General features: G+C 29.7%; 3 protein-coding genes and 2 non-coding genes across 11 annotated transcripts in view; 2 read left to right on the plus strand and 3 right to left on the minus strand.

The window, feature by feature from the left end:
* LOC132905067 (serine/threonine-protein kinase S6KL) overlaps positions 1-5454 on the minus strand; it is a 68073-nt gene extending 62619 nt beyond the window's left edge. Inside the window, exons 1-8 of one of the 4 annotated variants that reach the window (XM_060956016.1) lie at positions 5350-5454; positions 4202-4263; positions 3955-4049; positions 3619-3886; positions 3435-3519; positions 3258-3365; positions 3022-3180; positions 2856-2944 (exon numbers count right to left, since the gene is read on the minus strand). In XM_060956016.1, the coding sequence (XP_060811999.1) occupies positions 2856-2944; positions 3022-3180; positions 3258-3365; positions 3435-3519; positions 3619-3886; positions 3955-4049; positions 4202-4258 (861 nt within the window). In that variant the 5' untranslated portion in view covers positions 4259-4263; positions 5350-5454. Of the gene's footprint in view, positions 1-2855; positions 2945-3021; positions 3181-3257; positions 3366-3434; positions 3520-3618; positions 3887-3954; positions 4050-4201; positions 4387-5349 lie in introns of those variants that run through there. The other 3 variants (XM_060956018.1, XM_060956015.1, XM_060956017.1) reach the window with 3 other exon arrangements.
* On the plus strand, positions 1881-1954 carry Trnan-guu (transfer RNA asparagine (anticodon GUU)). Its single transcript has one exon. It is a non-coding gene; the product is annotated as a tRNA-Asn (tRNA).
* On the minus strand, positions 2493-2564 carry Trnaw-cca (transfer RNA tryptophan (anticodon CCA)). The gene has a single exon. It is a non-coding gene; the product is annotated as a tRNA-Trp (tRNA).
* Positions 5455-5581: 127 nt separating the features above from the next.
* LOC132905069 (cytochrome c oxidase subunit 6A, mitochondrial-like) lies at positions 5582-6414 on the plus strand. The gene is made up of 3 exons (XM_060956021.1): positions 5582-5754; positions 5988-6139; positions 6242-6414. Exons 1-3 carry the CDS (start codon positions 5652-5654, stop codon positions 6323-6325), a joined length of 339 nt encoding a protein of 112 aa, XP_060812004.1. The 5' UTR covers positions 5582-5651; the 3' UTR covers positions 6326-6414.
* Positions 6415-6475: 61 nt separating this feature from the next.
* LOC132905062 (uncharacterized) lies at positions 6476-23026 on the minus strand. Of its 4 annotated transcripts, none has more exons than XM_060955993.1 (4): positions 22769-22843; positions 14467-14749; positions 14088-14206; positions 6476-11279 (listed from the first exon to the last, which is right to left on the minus strand). In XM_060955993.1, the coding sequence occupies exons 2-4, from the start codon at positions 14572-14574 to the stop codon at positions 6686-6688; spliced, it is 4821 nt and encodes a 1606-aa protein (XP_060811976.1). In that variant the 5' UTR covers positions 14575-14749; positions 22769-22843; the 3' UTR covers positions 6476-6685. The 4 variants fall into 4 exon arrangements, with proteins under 4 accessions (XP_060811976.1, XP_060811975.1, XP_060811974.1 ...); XM_060955992.1 differs by lacking the exon at positions 22769-22843 and adding an exon at positions 14970-15279 and having other exon boundaries at positions 14467-14887; XM_060955991.1 differs by lacking the exon at positions 14467-14749 and having other exon boundaries at positions 22769-23026.
* Between the last annotated feature and the right edge of the window lie 390 nt (positions 23027-23416).

Consider the following 23416-nt stretch of genomic DNA (forward strand, 5'->3'; position numbering starts at 1 on the left):
CGATTTAGTACCAGTATCGCTATTATTAATATTATTATTTGTATTATTGCTATCATCGTTATAATAATAATTATTATTATTACTGTGGACAACGTGTTGTTGACAATTTTCCCTCCTTGCATGCATCTAGTTATCTTTGAATTTAAAAAATCCTTCCTTCTCATTTATTAGAAGAACAAAATTAAGAACGAAGGATCCGAATGCATCAGGATTAACATTTGCAAGAGGATAGTCGATACAATTCATTCGAATCGTGTCATTATTTATCATCGAGAAAACAAGATTACAAAATTCACTACTTCAAACCTGTTTCTTTGAATATTCGATCACAGATATCAAATAGAAATGAGAAAATAAAAATCTTTAATAAAAATCATTGACCAAAATATAATCTTAAAATTTCAAGCTAAATCGTTGATCAGGATATAATCTTGAAATCTCAAATCAAAGCAGTAAACGATCTTAAAATGTTAAATCGAGTCATTGATAAAACCAGATCTTCTAAAGTAAAATATGTGTTTACACTTTTGTCGTAATTTACGTATTATGGCTGGTTCCTGAAAAAAAGTCTAAGTAACGATGAATCGTTTTCTATCGAGAATGCAATTGCACAAGAGTCAAAGATTCGCGTGAATCTCATGGTTAACGATGATATGGTGGTCGCGCCAGGTACGACGACATTTCTTCATGACATGACGTGGCACATACGTCGATTCATCAAAAGGCCGTATGAAAAGTTAACGTGCCCGAGAACACGCTTTGTAAACACTGAGGATACGCGAGGTGAGTGGACCCAGCGAAAATGTCAAGGCACTGAAGGATTTTGCAATGAGCCAGAGAGATACGCTCGTTGGATTTCTTCAATTCGAGTGCCCGTTGCATGCTTTTACGCAAGAACGGCCGACGAAAAGTATACGAGACACGGTTCACAGGAAAATAATTACGTCTCTACTTGGAACTTAGTTCCACGACATCTATGTGTTCCTCGATACAATACGAAACGTATAATATGACACATATGACAATTTGACTGCGGACTTTTATGCATTTATTGAGAATTTGGAAATGCAAAAATATATATAATGTGCAAAGATATGTGAAATATACAAAACACTCGTTAGAAGATTTACTAGATGAAACAATTTCCTGTTCAGGTTTCATTTCTTTAATAATATCCATAAGAATAAGAAATAATTTGCATAAATATTTGCATACCGATGGTTTCATGACGGTGTTTAATTATTATATTTAAACAACCGTTCCAATAACATTCCATATGTTATTTTCTAGATGTCGCAATTAATGTTTGGTTTTGTGTAATTATGCTTATAGATAATTTAATTTGATGAATGACAATGATTTTAATTTTATCATAGTAATAATTCGATGTTTCATATCGAAATCGCATATTGTTATAAAATTCAATTTAATTATTATTATATTATATATATTAATACTGTTAACACACAATATTCTAGAAACGACCTACTCAACAATATACATATCTTGTAAGTTATTTAATAACTATTCTTAAATAAATAATTCTGAATGTATAACAAAGTGTCCAATTCAAAAAGAAATAAAAAAAATGTATTAATGTTTAATGATGAGTATAAGTATATATAATAATAAATATATGAAATACGAGCAAAAATATTTCTTTTTATGAACCGCGATGAAACTTCTACCAAAAGATTCAATCTATCATAAGATCTTATAACATGCAACGAATTAAAAGTAATTCTTCTTATATAAAATATTTCATTAAGATAGAAGAAATATTGTAAATAATAAATTACAAAATAAAAGCATATAACAAAATTAACATTTAAAGATAGGAAACAGCAACAAAAGACTTGAAAAGAACTTCCCGTTCAACTGCCTCCGTGGCGCAATCGGCTAGCGCGTTCGGCTGTTAACCGAAAGGTTGGTGGTTCGAGCCCACCCGGGGGCGAATTATTTTTTGATCCTAAACAAATTCTACTGTAATTTAGTGCTTTTTTTTAATATCATTAACAATATTAATCACTCCTTAATATTCTAGAACACTGGAAACATACTTATTAAAATATTAAACATTGTTTAGATACAAACTCTTAGAAATTAGTTTAAATGTTAAAACAGCAAATATATTATAGAAAACTCTCTGTAATATTAATTGTATATTCTCAGTTAATAGTTACGCATTTTAAGATAAAATGGTATAAAAAAAAATCACTTACTATTTTTAAAAAGTCAAAAACTGTCTACCAATTACCAAAAGAAAATTGATCATTTATTCAATTTTGCTACATATATAAAATATAAAAGTTCATAAAAATTGCATAACTGCTCTTCTACATATATTATGCATAGAAAGAAATTTACCGATTTCATAAAATGATAAATAATAACAATAAATATAATCTTTATTCAAATAAAAATAAACCTATAAAATTTACTTCATATTCCGCATGTCAAATGTAAAAAAAATAAATTATAAAAATAAACTTTGACCCCGACGTGATTTGAACACGCAACCTTCTGATCTGGAGTCAGACGCGCTACCGTTGCGCCACGGAGTCCACGGACTGCACTGTCTTTGAAGATAGTTATAACCTACAGATACTAACATTGTTATAACAGTATATGGAATAGAGTAGCATATTGAGACTATCGCCTTTGTTTTTAATAAATGCATCAATTTATATTTTAAAATATGTTTTCTACTATACTTCAGGTTTTATCTTCTACTTCTTGTATTGAAATGATTGTAATTCCAATGTTAGTATGTTGATAGTACATTTCATGTCATATTTAAAATTACTTTAATGGAAAAAAGAAAAGAAAAATATATATATATATATCATACATACCTGATTTGTAAGCATGAAACAAGCTAGTACTCCCAATGACCACCAATCTACCTCTTGTCCATAATACTGTCTACTGAATATTTCTGGTGCTATAACAAAATACATCAAGTGAAAAATAGTTATAGTTGATATAATTTTTATATTTTATGTATATTTTTGTACTTGCCCATATATTCTGGAGTTCCACAAAGCGTATGTGTTCTTTCTGTATGATTTAACCACTTTGCAAGACCAAAATCAATAATTATAGCATGACCTTCGTCATCCAATAGAACATTTGTGGCTTTTATATCTCTATGTACAACACCAGCATTGTGCAAAAAATCTTTAACACACAATAACAGAGACACATATAAATTCTATCTCATATTGAATTATCACTTCAAAACAATGTATATTTACCAATAGCTAAAGCAACTTCTGCTACATATATTCTAACTATATTTTCAGGCAGAGAACCACATTGCTCGACTAATGAAAATAACTCTCCCCCACCAACATAGTTAGTTACTAGAATTAATGCACATTAAAAAACATATTTAACAATAACTAATAATAACATAATTACAATAAGCTTACATATGTACAATGTTTTCCTTCCTTGCCACCTGTGAGAGCAATCTAATATAAATGGATGATGACCAACCAATTTTTGTATTGATACCTATTGAATATATGAATAAAATATATTGAATATATGTATGAATTCAATTATAGTACAAAGTGAAAATAAACATGCCTTCAATTTTAAAAGCATACATACTTCCTGTTTAGCCTGCATTATACCATTTTCTGCAACCACTTTAGCTTTACTTATTACTTTTAAAGCAAAAAATTCTCCAGTATCTTGTTTCTGAATTTTATATACTTTTCCATAAGCTCCTTTGGCTATTGTGCTTAAAAATATATAGGCATTTTGCAGAGATACTTGTCTTATTTGAAATTCTGGAAGAAACATAGCCTGACAACGTGATACAGGCCACAATGTTTTCGAAGTACCCAATGGATCATATAATGTACCTTCGCTCCAGCTATAAAATCAAATACTTATTACATACGGATTATTAAACGCATAAAAATTATAAAATATTACAATTACCTTCTGCAAGAAGCACGAGACCATGATTTAGTTTCTTTCTGCGAAGGTTGCGTTGATCCAATGCAACTTCCACCAATTATATCACTAAGGCTATACTGCATAAAAAATATTATAATAGTATTTATTAATCTTTATCAATTGAGATACAATTATATATAAGTAGTTGATCTTATTAACAATATTATCTACATCATATAGGTTATAATTTATAACCTATGTTTTATTTACAATTTTAAATGATATATACCTGACTAGTATACTTCTGATTATTGTGATAATTATTTTTTGTGATAGAATTACCCATTCGAACTGAAAAATATTAATTTTTATTCAACATCTTGCTTTATTCATTGAATAAGCATAATAAATAATCATTTCTTTCACATTCATTTATTTATCTTAAATGCGTTATAGAACGTGCCATGTGTATATTTATTTTTAGAACAGAATAAGTTTGATACTTAGTTAAATTAATATAGTTTTATCATTAATAATAAAATTTATTATAAAACCATTATTATAAAAATTATTATGCATCTGTATGTGTATTGCTGTATGTAATACATATATATATGTATGTATATTTTGCATTTCAAGAATTGATACTACACCAAAAACAAATCATAATTAATTATTTTGATAAAACAGTTGTATACATTAATATTTTAGCTATTATATATAATTATTCATACATTGAATTAGTAAAATATGTATTAATCATTTTAAAATGTCCGAATACTATGTATTTTATCTAAGGTATGATTGAAGTGAATCATACCAAGAAATTTATTGCACTTGATCATAATTTTAAATATATGTATGTAAGTAATATTACTAAAACGTGCCATTTAAGTATTATTATTGTTAAATTACTTTATAAACATACCCTGATAAAAAAAAATAATTTTTCTATTTCAATCAAAAAGAGAAGAGATGAAACAGATATTATATGGAGTACTGCATACGATTTGAATTATTAGAAATTACAATAACGGATAAAATATCACGTGATTTATCGCTATATAAATGACGTAGAAAATGGATCTATTTTCTTGTAAATATATATTTTTCCAATATAAACTAGCATGTACATACACATACACACACACATGTAAAAATTTATCTTCCATTATTTGAAAATAATGTATAACTTTAATATCCTAATTATAAAAATACGTTAAAAAGGTAATTCAATATTTATTAAATGTTAACAATAATATTTATGTGCTCTTCGTAGAGAAATGAAAACGATTGATTTTTCACTCTATTGTAAAGAATAAACACCAAATTAAACTTACATAAAACTTTCAATGGAATTTGTTACTATTTTGATCAATCTTTCTCTTTTATAATTTTTCCATCTTTTCATTTATTTTAATTATTTAAATTACATACTTATTGATTGTAATCAACCTGGAAAACAGAATTGAAACTTCTAAATTTTCTCAAAATTTTTATAATAGCTGAATAGCATATACATATTTACATACCACCAGAGACGAGGATACTGCTTGGTAGTAGACCGACTTATCAGCGACGAGTAATGTTGACTTTATTTCTGGAGAAACATTGAGTGACATCTGTAGAGAAATAAAATAATTACGCTGAAAATTGAGACATATATACATGTAGTGATGTAATTGAACAAAATCAGTATCTGTACTTCTTCCTTGCGTTGTACTCCTCTTTCGGACAAAATGTCGAAGATACTAAGGGTAGGTCAATTTGGCCGTACTTTCACACGGGGTATGGCAGAATATATAAAAACAGTGGAACAACTTCAACATCCAGTTTCCAACGGTAAATTATAAAAAATTCTATTTACAAGATTTTTAATGACAAAAATGTGAAAATGAAAGATTTGATTCTTTAAACTTTTTACTTCATCAAAGCGTATTTTATTACAAAATCTAAAATAAAGAGTATTCCTTATCTATATCCTGTTTTAGCATTAATGTGAAAATTTGTAATTCTATTAAAAGTTAGAAATCTATGGTTACATAAGTATAATTTGCCATTCCACTTGATTTTAGATACTGTTAAAATATTTAAGTTTCTCGCCTTTTTTGTGGGTTTTCCTTTATTGGGAGTTGCTATGGTTAATTGTTACATTAAAATTCGTGAAGAAAATCATGAACCACCTCCAGAGTTCATTCACTATCCGTATATGAAAATAATGAATAAGGTAAGATTTAAATAGGATGAAAATAAATAATTAAAAATACTAAAATAGTTGCAAAAGTACTAAATACTGTCGCAGGATTTAATCATTTTTGTTTTTGTGTAGGCTTTCCCATGGAAGGATGGAAAACATTCACTCTTTCATAATGCCAAAAAAAATTATATACCTGGTATTGGTTACGAAGAGTAACTATTTAATAGAATTAGTATATAGTTTGTATGTGTTTAATCTGTATTGCTGAAAACACAAAGAAATAAATTTGAATTTAGTGAAGTGTATATATATTTAGTTGATCAGAATCCACATATATCTATAATTACATGTTAAAAACAATTCAACTATTATTTTAGATGTTTATTTTTTATATCTAAATACAATAGACATGTTCATTTTTTTGTCAAAAATAATAATTTATAACATTAATAAAAAAAATCTATATTAATATCCTTATATTCTAACCAAAGACATCAATACTGATTAACACAAAACTATAGCTGCGTAACTGTAGGTTCTCATGACAATAAGATAACAAATAATACTAAGTTCCAATTATAAAGATATACTCCTTTCTACAGGTGAGCAATCTTTATAATGATCTCCCCAATGCAATTGAGAACATTCTTTAGAACAATATTTAGCTTCTAAACAGATTATACATGCTACAGTACTAGGTTTGCCACAATATAAACATATTTTAATTTCTTCTTCTTCAATATTTTCTTCCATAGTATTTGTAGGAACATTATTAGTTACACCAATTCTTAAATATGCTTCCATTGATATACTTCTAACATCCTTAATATAAGTTGTGGGAGGTCTCTCCAATGAAGCGTTGTGCGATTCCTTATTATTAAAATATTCAATGTTATTTGGAGATTTGAATGAAGATACTGTTAAGTCATCAGTAATAGTACCTTTTAAGTGTTGATGTTCTTGATATTCTTCAGGTTCTTCGGATTTTGGTATATTTTCACTATTAGCATAAGTATCAACAACAGTTACTTGATCATTCTTAGAAGAAATTTCTACAGTAACTAGGTGAGGATTTAACTGCTGCAGGATGTCTTTCTTAAGCAATTTCATATTTGATAGTGCTGATAACTTTTCTTTGACTATTTGAGGAATATTTTCAGTTATTTTTGTTGACTCATCTAAATTCTGTTCTTTGGTATTTGAATTATATATATTTTTAGAGCTGTTTGGTTCCCTTCCCACTTTATTCTCTTGACATACATCAACATCTGATGTTTGATGACTTTGTAAATTCTGCTTAATCGAAGAACTGTTTGTCTGTGAATTATCAGTTGTTTCATGTTCTTTTTCACATTGGTTTTGTGTTATTGTAACATTTGAATTTTTTTCATAATTTGTGCAATTTTGTTTAATATCCATTGCATTATACTGTTTTTGGTTGCTTTTAGATGCTTCAACTTGACAACATATTCCATTGTTTTCTTGTACTGTTATTTGTATCACTTTTGGAACATCAATTTCAATATTTTTAAGTATATTTGTTTGAGATTTATCTGGTAAAAGGTTTTTTATTGTTTTTTCTACTAGATGTTTTAGGAGTGTTTGGAAATGAAGTAATGCAGATCTCTGTGAATAAATTTCATCCCATTTTTCTGATGTAAACTGTTGTTGTAACCAAGTGGTACAACCAAAGTAGTAGTTTAGTTGTTTCAGTAATATAAGTTTCTGGATATCAGAGATATATTTCAATATATCGAATAGGTTTGTTGTTGATTCTAGTGAAACTTGCAGATTTTCTTTCTTTTTTAATCGTCTGAGTGTACTTTTCTTTTTTAATTGTTGAGGTGATGCTACTTGCTTAAATGTACGATTTTGTAGAGCTTCCATTGGTATCCTTTTTCGAGGAACTACGTTTCGATGTTTCTGTTCAATGTGTTGTGAATTTTTTGGTACAGAATTTGATATATTCATTGCAACCATAGTTTGTACAGGTTGTGATATGTTACGATTTGGTGATACAGATCGTGAGACACCTTGTAACTGAGTTCCCTGTGACATATGTGTTGAGTTCATATTTTGCTGTATGGTATAATTTGGTACATTTACATTACAATATGTATTTGTTTGTGGTATAAAAACAGATGAAACATATTGTTGGTTCATAGATGATGCATTTGTAACTGCTACAGAAGTATGTACTCCTAATTGATTTCTTCCAGTAGGTGGAAATAAGGAATATTGCAAGGGATAGCTTTGCCTAGCATGCATACCTATTACTGGATTCTGCTTAGCAAAATTAACATTTGAAACTTTTTGTTGAGTAAAATTTGCATGTACTTGCATTCTATAAGTATGTTGATGCATATTGTTATGGCCGCTATTATTCATAGTAATGGGATTTACCAATGCGTTGCTTTGAACAACATTATTTTGCAAGGGTAAGACTATTTGTTCTTGAAAATTCTGCTGAGGTTGGTTTGGAACAATGTTGAGGCGAAGTGCTTGATCTTGTTCAGAAGAAGTAGAAAGTAAATATTGTAACCTGGATTGTACAGATGAAGCCCATATATTCTGTGGTACTTGTGCATTGCAACATCTATTTTGATTCAATGTTATTTGGTTTGGAACACCTACAGATGTTACAGTTTGATATTCATTCAGACTATTTATTGTAGTCTTATTTTTGTTTAAAATTTGGACATAATAGGATTTGACTGATGGTGCATAATAAAACAACTCGTCTAATGTTAGTGGTGGAGTTAGTAACATTTCTTTGTTAAGTATAGTTACAACTCCTTTTGTTAGATTAATAAAATCGTCAGTATTCGACAATTTTCTTAATTTTTGGAATTCCATATCTAGTAATTTATCATAATTTAAATTATTAATTGGAAATATCCGTTTATTCTGAATTAAATTACGTATCTTTACATACACAGATTGTGAAAAATTGTAAATATTCTCAGGAATTGTTGTTTGATTAACAGTTTCAGATACAGGTGCAATAACTGAAACTATTGTTTCAGGTACTGTTTGAGTTTCTGTATTGTTATGTGAAAATTGAACATTAGATGTAACACTGTTTATAGGTGTGGGGCACCATCTGGCACCTAGTTCTGCACTAGATAAAACTCTTAATTTACCTTGAGATAACTTATTGGATTGAATGTCTTTCTTGTCCGAGATACTTAATTCAAAATTTTTCACTGCTAATTTATTCTCATTATTTTTCACATTAGATACATTATTTGTAGAAATAACATTATCAGTTTTATTTGTATTAGAAGATAATTGTACTTCTTTATCTTCTTCAATAAAATTTAATATTTTTTCTGTAACACATTGACTACAATTAATTTGTATTTCTGACAATTTTTTTAAATTTGAATTTATATCAACATCTGCATTCGTGTCACTTTCTTGAATACTAAGAACATTTCCATTTGATCTGATCTGACAAGTTTTAAAAGATCTCATATGAAAATCTTTTGTATCTAAATTACTTCTTTCAGATCCAGAAAAATTTTTACTTATAGCTACTGTATCATGATTTGAGATACAAATTTCTGGAATGTCAGAAGGTAATGTATTATTTATCTCTGTTGTTGCTTTTATTTGTGCTGTAGAAACATTAACTTTTGATTGCTCAGTTATTTGGAATATATCTGTAACACTTGATGCATGTTTACTTTTCTCAATATTATTCTTCTCAGAAAAATTGATGAATTTCTTATTTCGAGATAGTTCTTTTTTCTCTATATCAATATTATGTATTTTGTTTTCATATGTATTATTTTGTAATTTATTACATTCAATTTCCACAAAATTTGTTGCATCTTCAATTTGATTAGTAGTTTTATTATTTGTATTTCCCGTAATTTCATTTGATTCAGGTATTGTATCAACATTGAGAATAGTCCCCTGAGATGTATCTTCATCTGATTCATGAATTACATCAGCATTGACAATGGTCCTCTGAGATGTATCTTCATTTAATTCATAATTTGTGTCAACATTAACGATGGTCTCCTGAGATGTATTCTTATTCAATTTATGAATTATATCAAGATTAGCAATGGTCCTTTGAGATATATCATCATTTGGTTTATGACTTGCATCAACATTAGCAAACCCCCGAAATATATCGTCATTTGATTTCTGAATTATATCAACATGGGCAGCAGTCATAGTTATATTTCTTTCAGCAACATACACTCCAGACTCACAAGAATCAACAGAATCCTTTTCTCTTGTCTTTCTAAATTTTTCTTCTATAATATTTTGCTCTTGTTCATCTTCACTAATACTTATACAATCTCCAAAATATTTTCGGAATTTATCTTTTATTTTTCTTTTTTTTTTGGCAATTTCTTTATGCTTATCTGAAACTAGTTTACACAGCTTTCTTTTATGTGTATTTTCTCTCATCTTTGTTACTTCTTTAATGTTATGGCTACAATTTAATGTACTGTCCTCATTTTTAGAGTATGTATTTTTGTTTGGTATAGAATTCACTTTGATATCTATGATCTTCTTATCATTATGTAATTTTTTGCAGATATCCGATTTTATGCTTTTAGTATGTACTTTCTTATAATCGTCTGATTTTATAGAATCATTTACTTTCTTGGCAAAACAAGAATTTAGTTTCAATTTAGATTCAATGTGTTTTTTTTTATATTTATTAAACATTAATATTCCCTTTGAACCTACTTTGTCCGATATTAAATTAGAAATTTCTTGGATTTTTTTAGTATCTTCATATTCACGAATACAATGATGATTTTCATTTTTATCACATTTTTTACTTGAAACTACATTATTTTCCAGTTTTCTTATATTAGTGAATTCTTCATCCACTCTCATTTTCGAGGAAATATTTTCATCCAACTGTTTTAGCGTTTCATCAAAGGAATGCATTGTTGCTAATGGATTTTTTAACTTATAACATATGTTTGGTACGAATAATTCTCGATTGCTGCTTATCAATGCAGTTTCATATGCTGTCACACCATCCGTTTTTTTTATATATTTGTTCTCTTCTTTGATAAATCTTTCCGTCCTGTTTGATTTATGTATATCTCCACTTTGCGGACGCAAATTTAAAGCGTTTGTTCTGAGATTATCAATGATATTCTTTCCTCTTTCATCTTCCGACAAGTTTTTAAATCTGAAACGTAAATATAATAAAATGAGAGTACTACTTCAAAATTAAGTTAAAAATGTTTTACGATATGTATAAAATTAAGCTGTTTTAAAATCAATCTCCTTCAATAACTTAAGAAATTTTATATATTCTGTAATATCATTCATCAATTTTATATATTCTGTATCATTTTCGAGTTAAATACCATGAAAATAAATAAATTAAGGTTTTTAATTATTTATTTCTCTTATATGTTTTAAGCTCCACAAGTTTTCACAACTTCAATTTCACACTTTTTTCGAAAGCCTAACTACATATCGGAAGTAAACCAATTCTTAGCCACGATTTAGAAAATTTAATTCTTTGATTATTATAGAAATAACATCAATTGTACATAAATTGTTCGCAATAATAATCGCAATAAGCTAAAACCAACAATTTTAACGGAACATCGCATTTCTTCGAGTCATCCGATAAATGTTTTTTATTTGTTCCTAATTGTTGTTTACAATTATTTTCATTTAAATGGTTCCTTATTCTTATTGTGGGTCATGGTATTGTATAATGTCATAAGTTAGTTATTAATAGTACTTGTCTTCCAATATTCAAAGTGATCAACTAATAAGCTACAGCATACAATGTGTTATTTATTGAATGATAATTGGAAAACATGACTGTAATGTATATATGTATGTTTATATATTATATATGCATAAATCGAACATGTATACTAGCATATACAATGTGTAAAAATCTTAGACCAACCACTAAATAAATAGACTTGTCTCTACAAATGAATATAAAGATACTTAATACTATATAAAATCTAGTTATTTCTTAAGAGATATTTTATTCGAGAATTGTCAAGAATTCGCTCATGAAATATTGATTAATTTTTTTTTCAGGATTTTGACAAATAATTTTTTCAATAAATTTCCTCCTTCAGTATTTCAACTAATTTATCTGTCTTTGATTTCCTTCTTTTTCATAGCTTATTTTAAATTGTTACAGTTGCTTGTAACATTTAATTTAAGAATTTTTTACAGGAAATATTTCTAAAAGACTTATGAACCAAAAACATCATAAAAGAAATATCTAAAGACCCATTTTTATGTAACATCGCATTGTTATTTCTAAAAATATGATTATAATGAGGTCATTATGACATCACTATTGTAGAGTGTAGCTGACTCAAAGCGTTTGCACAATATTATATAAAAATATAGCTTGTGGGTGGCTACCCCCAGCGGGGTACCATCTTCGTGTTTGCTAGATTATATCCTTTATGAGATCTGTTGGGTGTTTCTTGTTTAATCTTCTTTCAATGTTTGTTGTGTTGTTTGTTTCCGCTGCCAGCCGGTTCGGGTGCGTTGCTATTCTTTCTCTGTACCTTCTTGCAAATCTGCTGATCTCCTCCTTGACCGTTGGTATTCCCAGGTCTTTCCGAATGTTCTCGTTTCTAACGTATCGTGGGGCGTTTACTATCGTTCTAAGAATTTTAGCTTGTATTGTCTCAATTTTGCTTATATGGCTCATTGCTGCTGTTCCCCATAGTGGAATTCCGTACGTCCAGATTAGTTTTATCATTGTTTTGTATATTTTTAATTTGTTTTCTGTGCTTCATTCGGATTTTCGACTTGTTAGCCGGTGCATTTGTCTCCTTGCTGTCTGTATTTTGTCTATTATTGATTTGATGTGCTGTTTCCATGTGAATTGTGTACCTATATGGAGTCCTAGATCCTAGATAGTATTATATGTCCGTAAGTTTTCAAGACATATTGTTTGTCGTGCGCATTCCTCCTACATATACCGGAAGAAAGATCTATATAATTTGCACACAAATTACGTACACACATACGTACAATTTTCAAAATTTTATTTCATTTGCTTATTATTGTATTACTGTATCTAATAAGTATACCATTATACTAGAACTAAATAATCAGTTTATACTAATTATTAGTTCCCAGATTTCGAATTAGTTCGATTTTGACAGTGCGCGCATGACTATTTTCCAAGTAAATATTGAATTACAATAAATATTAAATTAGAGAAAATCTAAAATGCGACAAAATTTAAATTTTTCTTTATATCCTTTCAGAACAGCAACTATGTGTCTGTATTAAAATAATTGATTGTCATATAATAGTACAAATTTTGATATACCTTACCGTTGGTGAGTATTGCTCTACGTTTCACTGATTCAGTTACGATATTGTTGAATAAAAAAGATATATGTATGATTAATGATAACCGTGTTTGCACTTAATAGAGCAAATAATTAGGGGAAAAATTGGTATAGGTAGAGAAGCGTATTTAGAACACAACTCTCATAACATTTATGATCAATTAATGTCACAAAAATCATTCTATTTCTGTTCTTCTACTTTAGATCTATTTTACATCATATACTGTGAAGTGTAATAACATAACAAATCTTTTCTAATCACAATATACTATTTGAATATATGTTAAATCACTAACTTGTATAATAGGGTTTTGTATACAATAGGGTTTATAGATTGATGTTATTAAAATCAATAAAAAAAATCAAAGGAACATTAACAACTGATAATTGTGTTATGGTTTTGTTTACATTAAAGTTATAATTACATCACTTCCTCTGATTAATCGAATAAACGCACATATGCGTACATACTATATCTTATACCAAACAATTATTGATAAAAGGCCTCTTATCATATCAATATATGTAGGTAAAATTTATTTTACAGTATATACAGAATAATTGGGCCTTACTTGCTAAACAAGAATCAAAAGGACAGAATATTCATCCTATTCCTATTATCGACTCAATAATTGCAAACTTACCTATATTTTCTATATGGTATCTGCCGCGTAAGGACTACATGCGGCTTCGTCGCTAATTGTATCAAGCCTTGATGTACCTGTCTACGTGATAATCCAAGATTCTGTAGATCCGCTTTCAACTGAAACAATCGCCATCGTGTTTTATGGTTATATTCCCGCGACATCGTCAACGGTTTTCTATTTCTAAATATGCAAAAAAAAAAATACTCGAAGAAAAAAGAAGACGAGCGTCTCTCGTTCATGTTTTCGTTACATTCGTTTCTTTTAGTCAGGTGATTTTGATCATTCCACTTTTTACATGTACAATACAGCATTGTGGACAACGTATAAAATATCTTTGCAATTTGCCAGAAGGATCGATCGTGAGTATAAACCGCACCTTTTTCAGCTCTTCGCAACGGCGGACTGGTCCGATGCAGTAAAGCCAGCATTTTAACGCGAGGTTGTCATAGTTCATGGCTCCCGTTTGTGTGTTTTTGGACATCATTCCAATGATATACTTTCTCTCTTGCTCCTTCGTGTATTAAACGTTTCGGACGAATAGGACATACGCAGTTCAGCTGGTTAGTGACAGGTGAAACAAGTTGGTAAACACAGTGTTACGTTGCTCCAAACGAACGATCGGCCAGTCGGATATCAAAGTTGTCTCGCGATCATCATATCTGTGCAACGATTCTGAGGACTTAGTGGCGATTTTTCCTTATAACCCTCTCCCCTCCAATCGTCTTTTGTTTGAAACGTGCAGTTGAGAAAAGAAAAAATAAGACGGCGATAGAAGTTGATTTTATTTAAATAAAATCCTGTTATAACATTGGTAAATCGTTCGTTAACTATGTAATTGGAAACATGCAAAAAGCATCAAGATAATAATCATATTTTTACCAGACGTCTTCTTAGATTTTGAAACGCGTACATTTTGGTCATAAAGACGTTTATCGCACTAATATTATATATTTAATGAGAAAATGAAATTTGGCAAGTGGTGTCGGTTTATTTCAGGGTTGCTACTTTCTTTCTAATTATAAAATATATCCTTCATACATTCTGTGCATGCAAGATCATAAAATTATTTTTTACGAATTATCAATAGGCTTTTATTATAAGAAATGACGATATCACACACCTGTTAAATTATTATTATTCATATTCACAATTTTCATAATGCCAGTGCACAACATGACATTTCTTTTAGAATAAAGTCTTCGATATATTAAAACCGTATGGCTTTTATTCGCAAAGAAGATATTGATACAACAATTATAAAGCAAGCGTGATAGTGATTCGAAAGCAATTTTATACTTTTGCTATGAAACTTATCACTCGCCCAAAGGCACGATTTATACTGAATTCTCCGAACTCTCTACCCCCATTTATATAGGAATATTGCGTCACCGTCACGGAAATCATAATCAAACAGAAATTTTATCTGTTTTATACCAACAGCTTCCTTTCGTGCCCTCCTATACAAACACGTATTGAACTTTGGTCGAATCGCATAATTGCAGTAGCAGTAGATAATGCGAATATAAATATGCGAATAGATAACTAAACAAAGCTGCATATATAAAACAATCCTCGAGAATTACTAATGAAAATAATTATAGTTGCATCAATGGAGCTTTTTTGTCAAAATAAAGTATATACTTAGAAGTGACGCAAAAATGATAAATCTGTGAGAATATCGCGTGTATATTATATATATTATTATATAATTATATAAATAATTATTTTATTATACTAATTAGTATATTATATAATTAAGTGTGTATAAATTGTGGAAGAACTGATGCTCGAAATATAGCAAGATAAACTGCACTACGAGTAATCTGGTATAAGGACAACAATTCAAGGAATAAAATCCATAAGGAATTTCTTTGATATTTAATTTTTTATCTTTCCTAATCATTGATTGAAAATGCTTTAATTTGAATTAATAATGCGATTACTAGAAAACGCAGGAGCAGTGCCAGCAGTTCGTCGCGCGTAAGCTGAGACGGATACGGTAATCTAAGAAAAATGTTGATATAGCAGAATGTATATACGTATGTATTAGGCAGATGCATATTTAGAGTTCAAGGAATAGAATCCATAATGAATTTCTTTGATGTTTAATTTTTTATCTTTTTTAATTATTGATTGAAAATGCTTTAATTTGAATTAATAACGCGATTACTAGAAAATGTAGGAGCAATGCCAGCAGTTTGTCACGCGTAAACTGAGAAGGATACGGTAATCTAAGAAATATGTTGATGTAGCAAAACGTATATTATGTATACATCAGGCAGATACATTCTTAAAGTTCAAGGAATAGAATCCATAAGAAGTTTTTTTTTATGTTTAATCTTTTATTTTTTTTAAATCATTGATTGCAAATGCTTTAGTTTGAATTAATCTTAGACGGTTGCGGTGATCTAAGATTGTTGATAAAGCAGAATGTATATATTTATATATCAGATGCATACTTAGAATTGTTATTATTATAGGTAACCAGGATACTCGCACTGTAATTTCTATTGTTATTATATGAGCATCAATTCTTCCACAATTTATACTTAGATGTATGCTTGCTATAATATTTAAATATAAATATTTAAAATATTTTTAATATATAAATATTTAAAAATTTGATACACACGTGTTTATCAAACGAGTTGTTAAGTGTCTCTTAGTTAATACGTTTATGATTAAAAAAAATATCAATATTATAACATAATTTAAAACAAATAACACAATGCAAAACTGATTACAATTGCCAATCTTTATCAAAAGAAAGCAATATTGATAACTGATTTATGAAATAGCAAAATATGATACAGATCACTGAAATATTCTTTAAATTAACTAGCGGATATAATCGCTTATTGTGTCGCGTTACTTAGCTATGGGTTAGAATCTTATTTGGTCAAGTACCAGGGAGTATTATAATACTATTGATAAGTCTATCAATAACGTTTTATTATAGGATAACAGTAAAGCTCTTAAGATCATTCTTCTTTGTTGTCCATGAATATGATACGAACGTTTATAAAATTGTAATTTACTAAATATTTATAACAGACAAACGATATAGATGACCAGTGGTACGCGAGAAACATTTGGGTAGTACGTGAATAATTTCTGCAATATATACGACATTTTTATTATTCGAAAATTTATTTTCACAATATGCGTCGCAATTCCGAGTAATTATGCTAGTAGATTCAGTTAAATGTGTAGACTTTACTACTAACGCTTTGGGGACCGGAAATACGAATTCGCGTCTTTTATATTTCATGCGGTATCTTATAAGTATATGGACTATTGTTAAATAAAACAGTAAAAAAAGCAATGGATGCTATAAACGAAATATTATGAAAATATTTTTACATTACATGCTTGAATAATACGAAACTGTTATCAATATATTAGATATAATATTGGAATATGATGGAAAAATCATTTAAGAAAGACTCAATGAACTACAGTGCAGGTAGAAAGTGGAAATGCCAGAAGGGACGGGAAATTCCAATGGACCATGTGGCCCATCTGTATGTCCACAGTCCTTCAGAGAAATAGGTACTTGAAAAAGGCATACGTGACCATCTGTGATCATAAACGTCTGCGGAACACGTGTATATGATGGAAATACAACAACTGTGATAAAGGGATGTTTTGGCGGAGAAAGTTAGTACTTAGTTGGACTTAGTTGGCAGTTAGTCACGAATCGTGAGTACTTCATTTGCGAGTTGTCGATTTTTGTGAGTTGGGAGTCGTGAGTTGTCACGAAGAAATTGATTAGTTGTACCAATTTAATTGTATTACATTACTACATTAAGAAATAGCTCTAATTAAATAGACATAGTTTCCTGTTTCATCTTTGTAGATAAATATATAAAAGTCACTATAATATTGATCACTTTGAAGCTTCTTCAATCGTTCTAGAAACATCCAAGAATTCAGGCTATATGCTTATCAGAGCAACCGATCCCCAGAGTACCAAGATCCGATAATGACCTAATTATCCGATAATGAATGAGTGATATCATATTACGTAAGTGTGTAAATGCTGCGACGTAAAAGTTTTGACGTACTAACAATGCAAGGAGTAAGAATAACTTCGAAGTAATGTCAAACAGAATTAATGCCTTCTTTGGTCCAGGACTTTAGTCCAGTCTCACTAGACTGATGACTTTTGACAAACGCGATGCGTTTTTCAAACACACTTTTCATTCGATAGAGTTACGATGACGTTTTACCTAAGCGTGATATTTTGGTTTCCCATATATTATGAATGTTGCAAAGTTTTATGGTGGAACGGATCGTGAGTTTATTATATGCATATGAAAAACATAACTTCTTCAAAATTCTCAGGAGCGGTGCACTCAGATGTTTCACATAAATCATCGTGCCCTAAGTGCTACATATTCAGCACAATTGCAATTTTCTCCTGCATTGCATAGATAAATATTTGGAATAAAAGACCTTTCTGTCTTCTGCATGCTCTTCAAGAAATTTCAAGGACATGGCGAAGTAGAATTCTCCGTACTTGACTCCATCGTAAAAGTTTATTTTATGAAATCCATTTCAAAAACTAATAAAAATAGTAACGACTAGCCACTTAAGTTTCTCACCTTTTGACCTAAGCTCATTCGATAAATTTCCGAATTATAATCATTAACAGATTCAGGCAGATGGTATCAAGAAGATACTTGGTGTCTGGGTTGTAAGCAAAAACGAAAGACAAATTTGCAGTTGCACAAACGTTAGATTCCTCTAGCCCATGAAGTAGTATGGGAAAGGACTTAATTTATGGCATATTTAAGTGTCCTGGCTTTCCCTTTTTACGGATACCACCAAGCTGCCTCGATACTATAAACTTCCCAAGTGGCCTTGTGCCTTAAGCCGAATTCACATTGTTCCATTTTGAAGAAAAACAGCTGGTGAACACTGGGGGGCAATTTGCTGAATTTTTAAAAATATGAGAATACAAAGACAAAGGCGACGACAGTGGATTCTAGAATTATATAAAAGACGACTGCAATATAGAAATAAATTAAAGATAAGCAAGATATAAAGTTTGACTCAGACATTTTCGTTAAATCGTCGAAAATCAGGAGTTTTCCTGACCATAAGCGAAACTTAACGATATATGACAAGAATGCGTGTAAAAAAATAAAACTTAAAAATAGTAGCGAAGTCATCCGTTCCATAACCTATTGCTAATGTTTTTGACAAAGTTGTTTTAATATGTGCTCAAACGAATCGACAAAGGAGTTGCTACTTCAGCCACTTACGCTAGAAAGACGTGCCACGCACATTTTGTTCCAAAATCGCTAGCAACATGTATACCACGTCAATAGGCATTTGTCACAGAAATAAAAAAGAGGAGCTACAGTACCAGAGTGCACGGCGTTACATAGAGTTATCGATATCTTGGAAATATATCAGAATCAATACAATATCTCACATGGATGTATGTACTTCAAAATGTACTTTATGTAAGAATCTAAGACCAGGGACTACCAACGCACTGAGGAGCTGCTTAAAAGATTGTACTCGCAGACGCGACGAAGTAATGCCTCACCGCGTGTTATATTGTAGCGCACGGCACACGCAACCGTAAGTTTATTGGTAACGCAAGTGGTTAATCTCGCAAAAAAACCGACAATCGTTGACTAGCCGTGCAGCAGCTTCGCACTGTCTATGTCTATATATAGCTATACAACCCAAAGGCAAAGGTTCGAAGGCACCCCGCTGGGGGTGGCCACCCACATGCTATATTTTATTTTTATTTTTTTTTACCAATAAGATATAACACTTTACCAAATGTCCTTCAGGACAAATTGTAAGAACCACAAATAAACTAAAAAAAAAAAAAAAAAAAAAAAAAAAATATAACACTTTACCAAATGTCCTTCAGGACAAATTGTAAAAACCAAAAATAAACTAAAAAAAAAAAAAGATATAACACTTTACCAAATGTCCTTCAGGACAAATTGTAAAAACCAAAATAAACTAAAAAAAAAATTTCGAAGGTTCGAAGCTTCACATTTTCTTACAGACTTGTCTTCCGCCTTATCTGATAAAAAGATACGATAGGATAGAAAACTAATAACAGACCCTCGCTTATGTCCCTTCATGTTTTGATAACACAGGCGTTAAACATTTCACGGCGTTACAGTGACGTTTACATCAGTGCAACTTCAAAAAAGATTTATTAATAACACTTATTGCGCCTGATAACTATTCCAATATCCGAGGTAACTTTCGATGTCCGCCATCATACTAACAATCTAGTTATAAAAACTCAATCAGCGACTGAGAATTCCTTTCTTTCTGATTGTAAAAAGTGTAAGTATTAGATGAAAATTCTCTATTAACTTTTACTCATAATACAAATTTGAAAGATAAAAATAAATTCTTCAATTAGACCTAAAAGTATTAATCAATAGCGCGTTGAATACTTAAATACATAATCCTTACTGTCATAATGACGACATCTAAATACACAGTTCTCATCATCGCCATATAAGATGTTTAAATTTTTTTCTAGTTTTTACGTTTTCCTCCTGATGGGAAAAAGCTATTCCTCTCTTATCTTTGATCTCACTATGAAAGAAGGTTCTCACATTTATAACAATTTTTCCCCACATTCTACTTGCAGGTCTGTTTAAACACGAGTTCCGAAAAGACAGCATCAGTAATCCGAAAAAAAATCTTGCAGAGTCCAAAGAAGTTAGTTACAACAAACTTGTACACAATTGCTTTAATCAAACACAACTCTGTAAGAAAAGTTATATCAAGAAAGACCTGCATTTTAATTAACTGCAACCCTTCAGAGAACCTCGTTGATATTAATATTAATCAATTTTAAAAATATATTTTTATTTAATTAATTTAAATCTAATATAAATAGTTTATTTAATTAACTTTTATCTAAGCACTGCAGTTATATTAAAATAAATAACTTATTTGAAATAAGTGTCATTTCAAGTGTTTTCAAATAAAAATAATCCCTGCGGTTTACGACTCCCTAGCTAGAGAATCTAGAGTAAAGAAAACACTTCACTTTTCATTCCTCCACATGGTAATAACGATCGGTCTTTATCAATAGCACTGATTTAGTAGCATTTCCGAGATATGTCACGAACTATCATTTGACTATTTGCATTTTTTCCAAGCGTGATTTCAATCCCCAAAACTATACTATGATATTTATAAAAATATATAAGTTTGTATTTAAAGATTGTATTTAACTGGTTTATATCATAAAAGATATAACTTAGAAAAAAACGAAGCTGGCACCCCACTGGGGGTAGCCGCCCACATGCTATATTATTTTTTATTTATATATATATTTTTTTTTCTTCACCAACAAGATATAACACTTTACCAAATGTCCGCAAGGACAAATTGTAAAATAACCAAAATAAAATAAAAAAAAACTGGTTTATATATACGTAATTCTATCATTCTCTAATTCCTTTGGGGTAAGGTTATTGCATCATATTACTCCTCTTCAGCGACAAACAATTCCGAGAAATTTGATGTAACAGTATATCTGCCAGAATAAACTCGAAGAACGAAAGACGAATACTTTTTAGTTAGAAATATGTACATATTAATGCAATAAAACTCTATGAATCATATAATAAAAGTAATATCTTCCATTATGCTAAAGCTACGAATTTGGATTGTTTTTACTTAGTAATTAAATGACTAATAAAAAAAAATTTTTTTTAAATAATTTTTACTGAGCTGATAGTTTCAAATAATGATGTTATAAAAAGAAGAAAAACCAAACAAGTACCTTGTAAAGTAACTAAAGTATATATGTCAGGCATAAATATTTTGTAAATTACCAGGAAATCAAATAACACTATGTTTGACTACTTCCTAGTTTTCAAGTATTTGTCTAACATCTGTGATCAATTTATATGTTTACCAACATACATCTTCCCTTGAATGAATAGCACATACGTATATACCAACAGAAGTTTTCTGCACGACATAATTACATACATTCATGTAAAATAATTGTAAAGAATCCAATAAAATTTCCATAAAATTCATTAAATATAATGTAGAAATAGTGATATCCTTATGACCATATTTTAATTATTAATTATTTTACGAATAAAACGAAAGCAATGCAGAAAGCTAACAGCACCCTGATACGCAAGTCTCACAGCTTCTTTTTTTTTCGTTTTTCACAATTAACAATACATAATTCAATTTCTACTATGTATTTTTACATGATGCTTATTATTACTAATAATATATTGAAAATGTAAACTAATAAAATTGTTCACTTGTGAATTAATAATATCCAATAGTTCCAACTTTTTGACATAAATGAACATATATATTAAACAAAAAGACGAAACAACTAACGAATTCAGATGCTTCAGATACCAACGATTAAAAATGTAACTTGCACTATTCTTGCAATCAAACGAACTATCACTTTGCCTAATTCTACCAGTATCATCCACTCACTTAATTTTACAAAATCACAGAATCACAAAAACACATATCACTTTATAATCTATCTTCAATGAATCTTCAAGAACAAAGAATCTTCTACTACTACTAAAAATCAATTCGAAATTTCGAATTCTTTCTCTATATCAAGCAATCAAGTACAAGAACTATACCTAATAGTTTTTTAGACCTGTAACTTCTCAGTTAAAAAATAATACCTTGTACAACGCTTGCCTGCACCTCCTACAAATGTCTAACGCTTGCAGCGTTTCTTTTCTTTGAATCCACGGCAACGAATGTTTCAAGCACAATATGATCCTTTCCTCCAATTTGTTTAAGTTGCAACCGGGACACAATCGATTTATTCTGATATTTGCGTTATGGTATTCAGTATCCAGTATATCAAGTTGAACTGTCTTCTTCTGTTGCATCTTGCATGCAGTACTACCCAACTACCTGACGTTTCTCGGCTGTTGGTGTACGCAGACTGTCTGAAGAGATCCTGGACCTGGACCTTTATAATTTGGTGGGGATGTGTAACTAACCACTTGAAGCGATTTCTAGTCTTCTAGTCTCTAATTGGTCACAATTTGTTACGTTTGCCACGACCACACTGAAATACAAAGGAATGAGATAATGAGTATTTTCTTTACGTTATATTATTTACGGTAATTAGAGTCTCTTGTTTTACAATTGTATTTTCCTTTAAGGATTATGCCTCATTATGCTTAAACGCCGCTTCTACGAAATATATACAATGCTGCAAGTCTATGACTTTATATGAAAATAAGTGTCCTTTGAAGTATTTTTCACCCAATTCTTTGAAGAATATATATAACGTCATGTTTAATAATGGTTCCCTAAAT

The sequence above is a fragment of the Bombus pascuorum genome, chromosome 3 (genome assembly GCF_905332965.1).
Source record: "Bombus pascuorum chromosome 3, iyBomPasc1.1, whole genome shotgun sequence".
In the NCBI taxonomy this organism is placed as follows: Eukaryota; Metazoa; Arthropoda; class Insecta; order Hymenoptera; family Apidae; genus Bombus; species Bombus pascuorum.

Excerpts from the sequence above, each read along its gene's own strand:
- LOC132905069 (XM_060956021.1), top strand. The coding sequence starts at position 5,652 with ATGTCGAAGATACTAAGGGTAGGTCAATTTGGCCGTACTTTCACACGG. Across the intron at positions 5,755-5,987 it reads TCAACATCCAGTTTCCAACG|ATACTGTTAAAATATTTAAG; the intron begins GTAAATTATAAA and ends ACTTGATTTTAG. Across the intron at positions 6,140-6,241 it reads ATATGAAAATAATGAATAAG|GCTTTCCCATGGAAGGATGG; the intron begins GTAAGATTTAAA and ends GTTTTTGTGTAG.
- LOC132905062 (XM_060955989.1), bottom strand. The coding sequence starts at position 14,518 with ATGCTGGCTTTACTGCATCGGACCAGTCCGCCGTTGCGAAGAGCTGAA. Across the intron at positions 11,280-14,087 it reads ATACCATATAGAAAATATAG|ATTTAAAAACTTGTCGGAAG; the intron begins GTAAGTTTGCAA and ends TTTACGTTTCAG.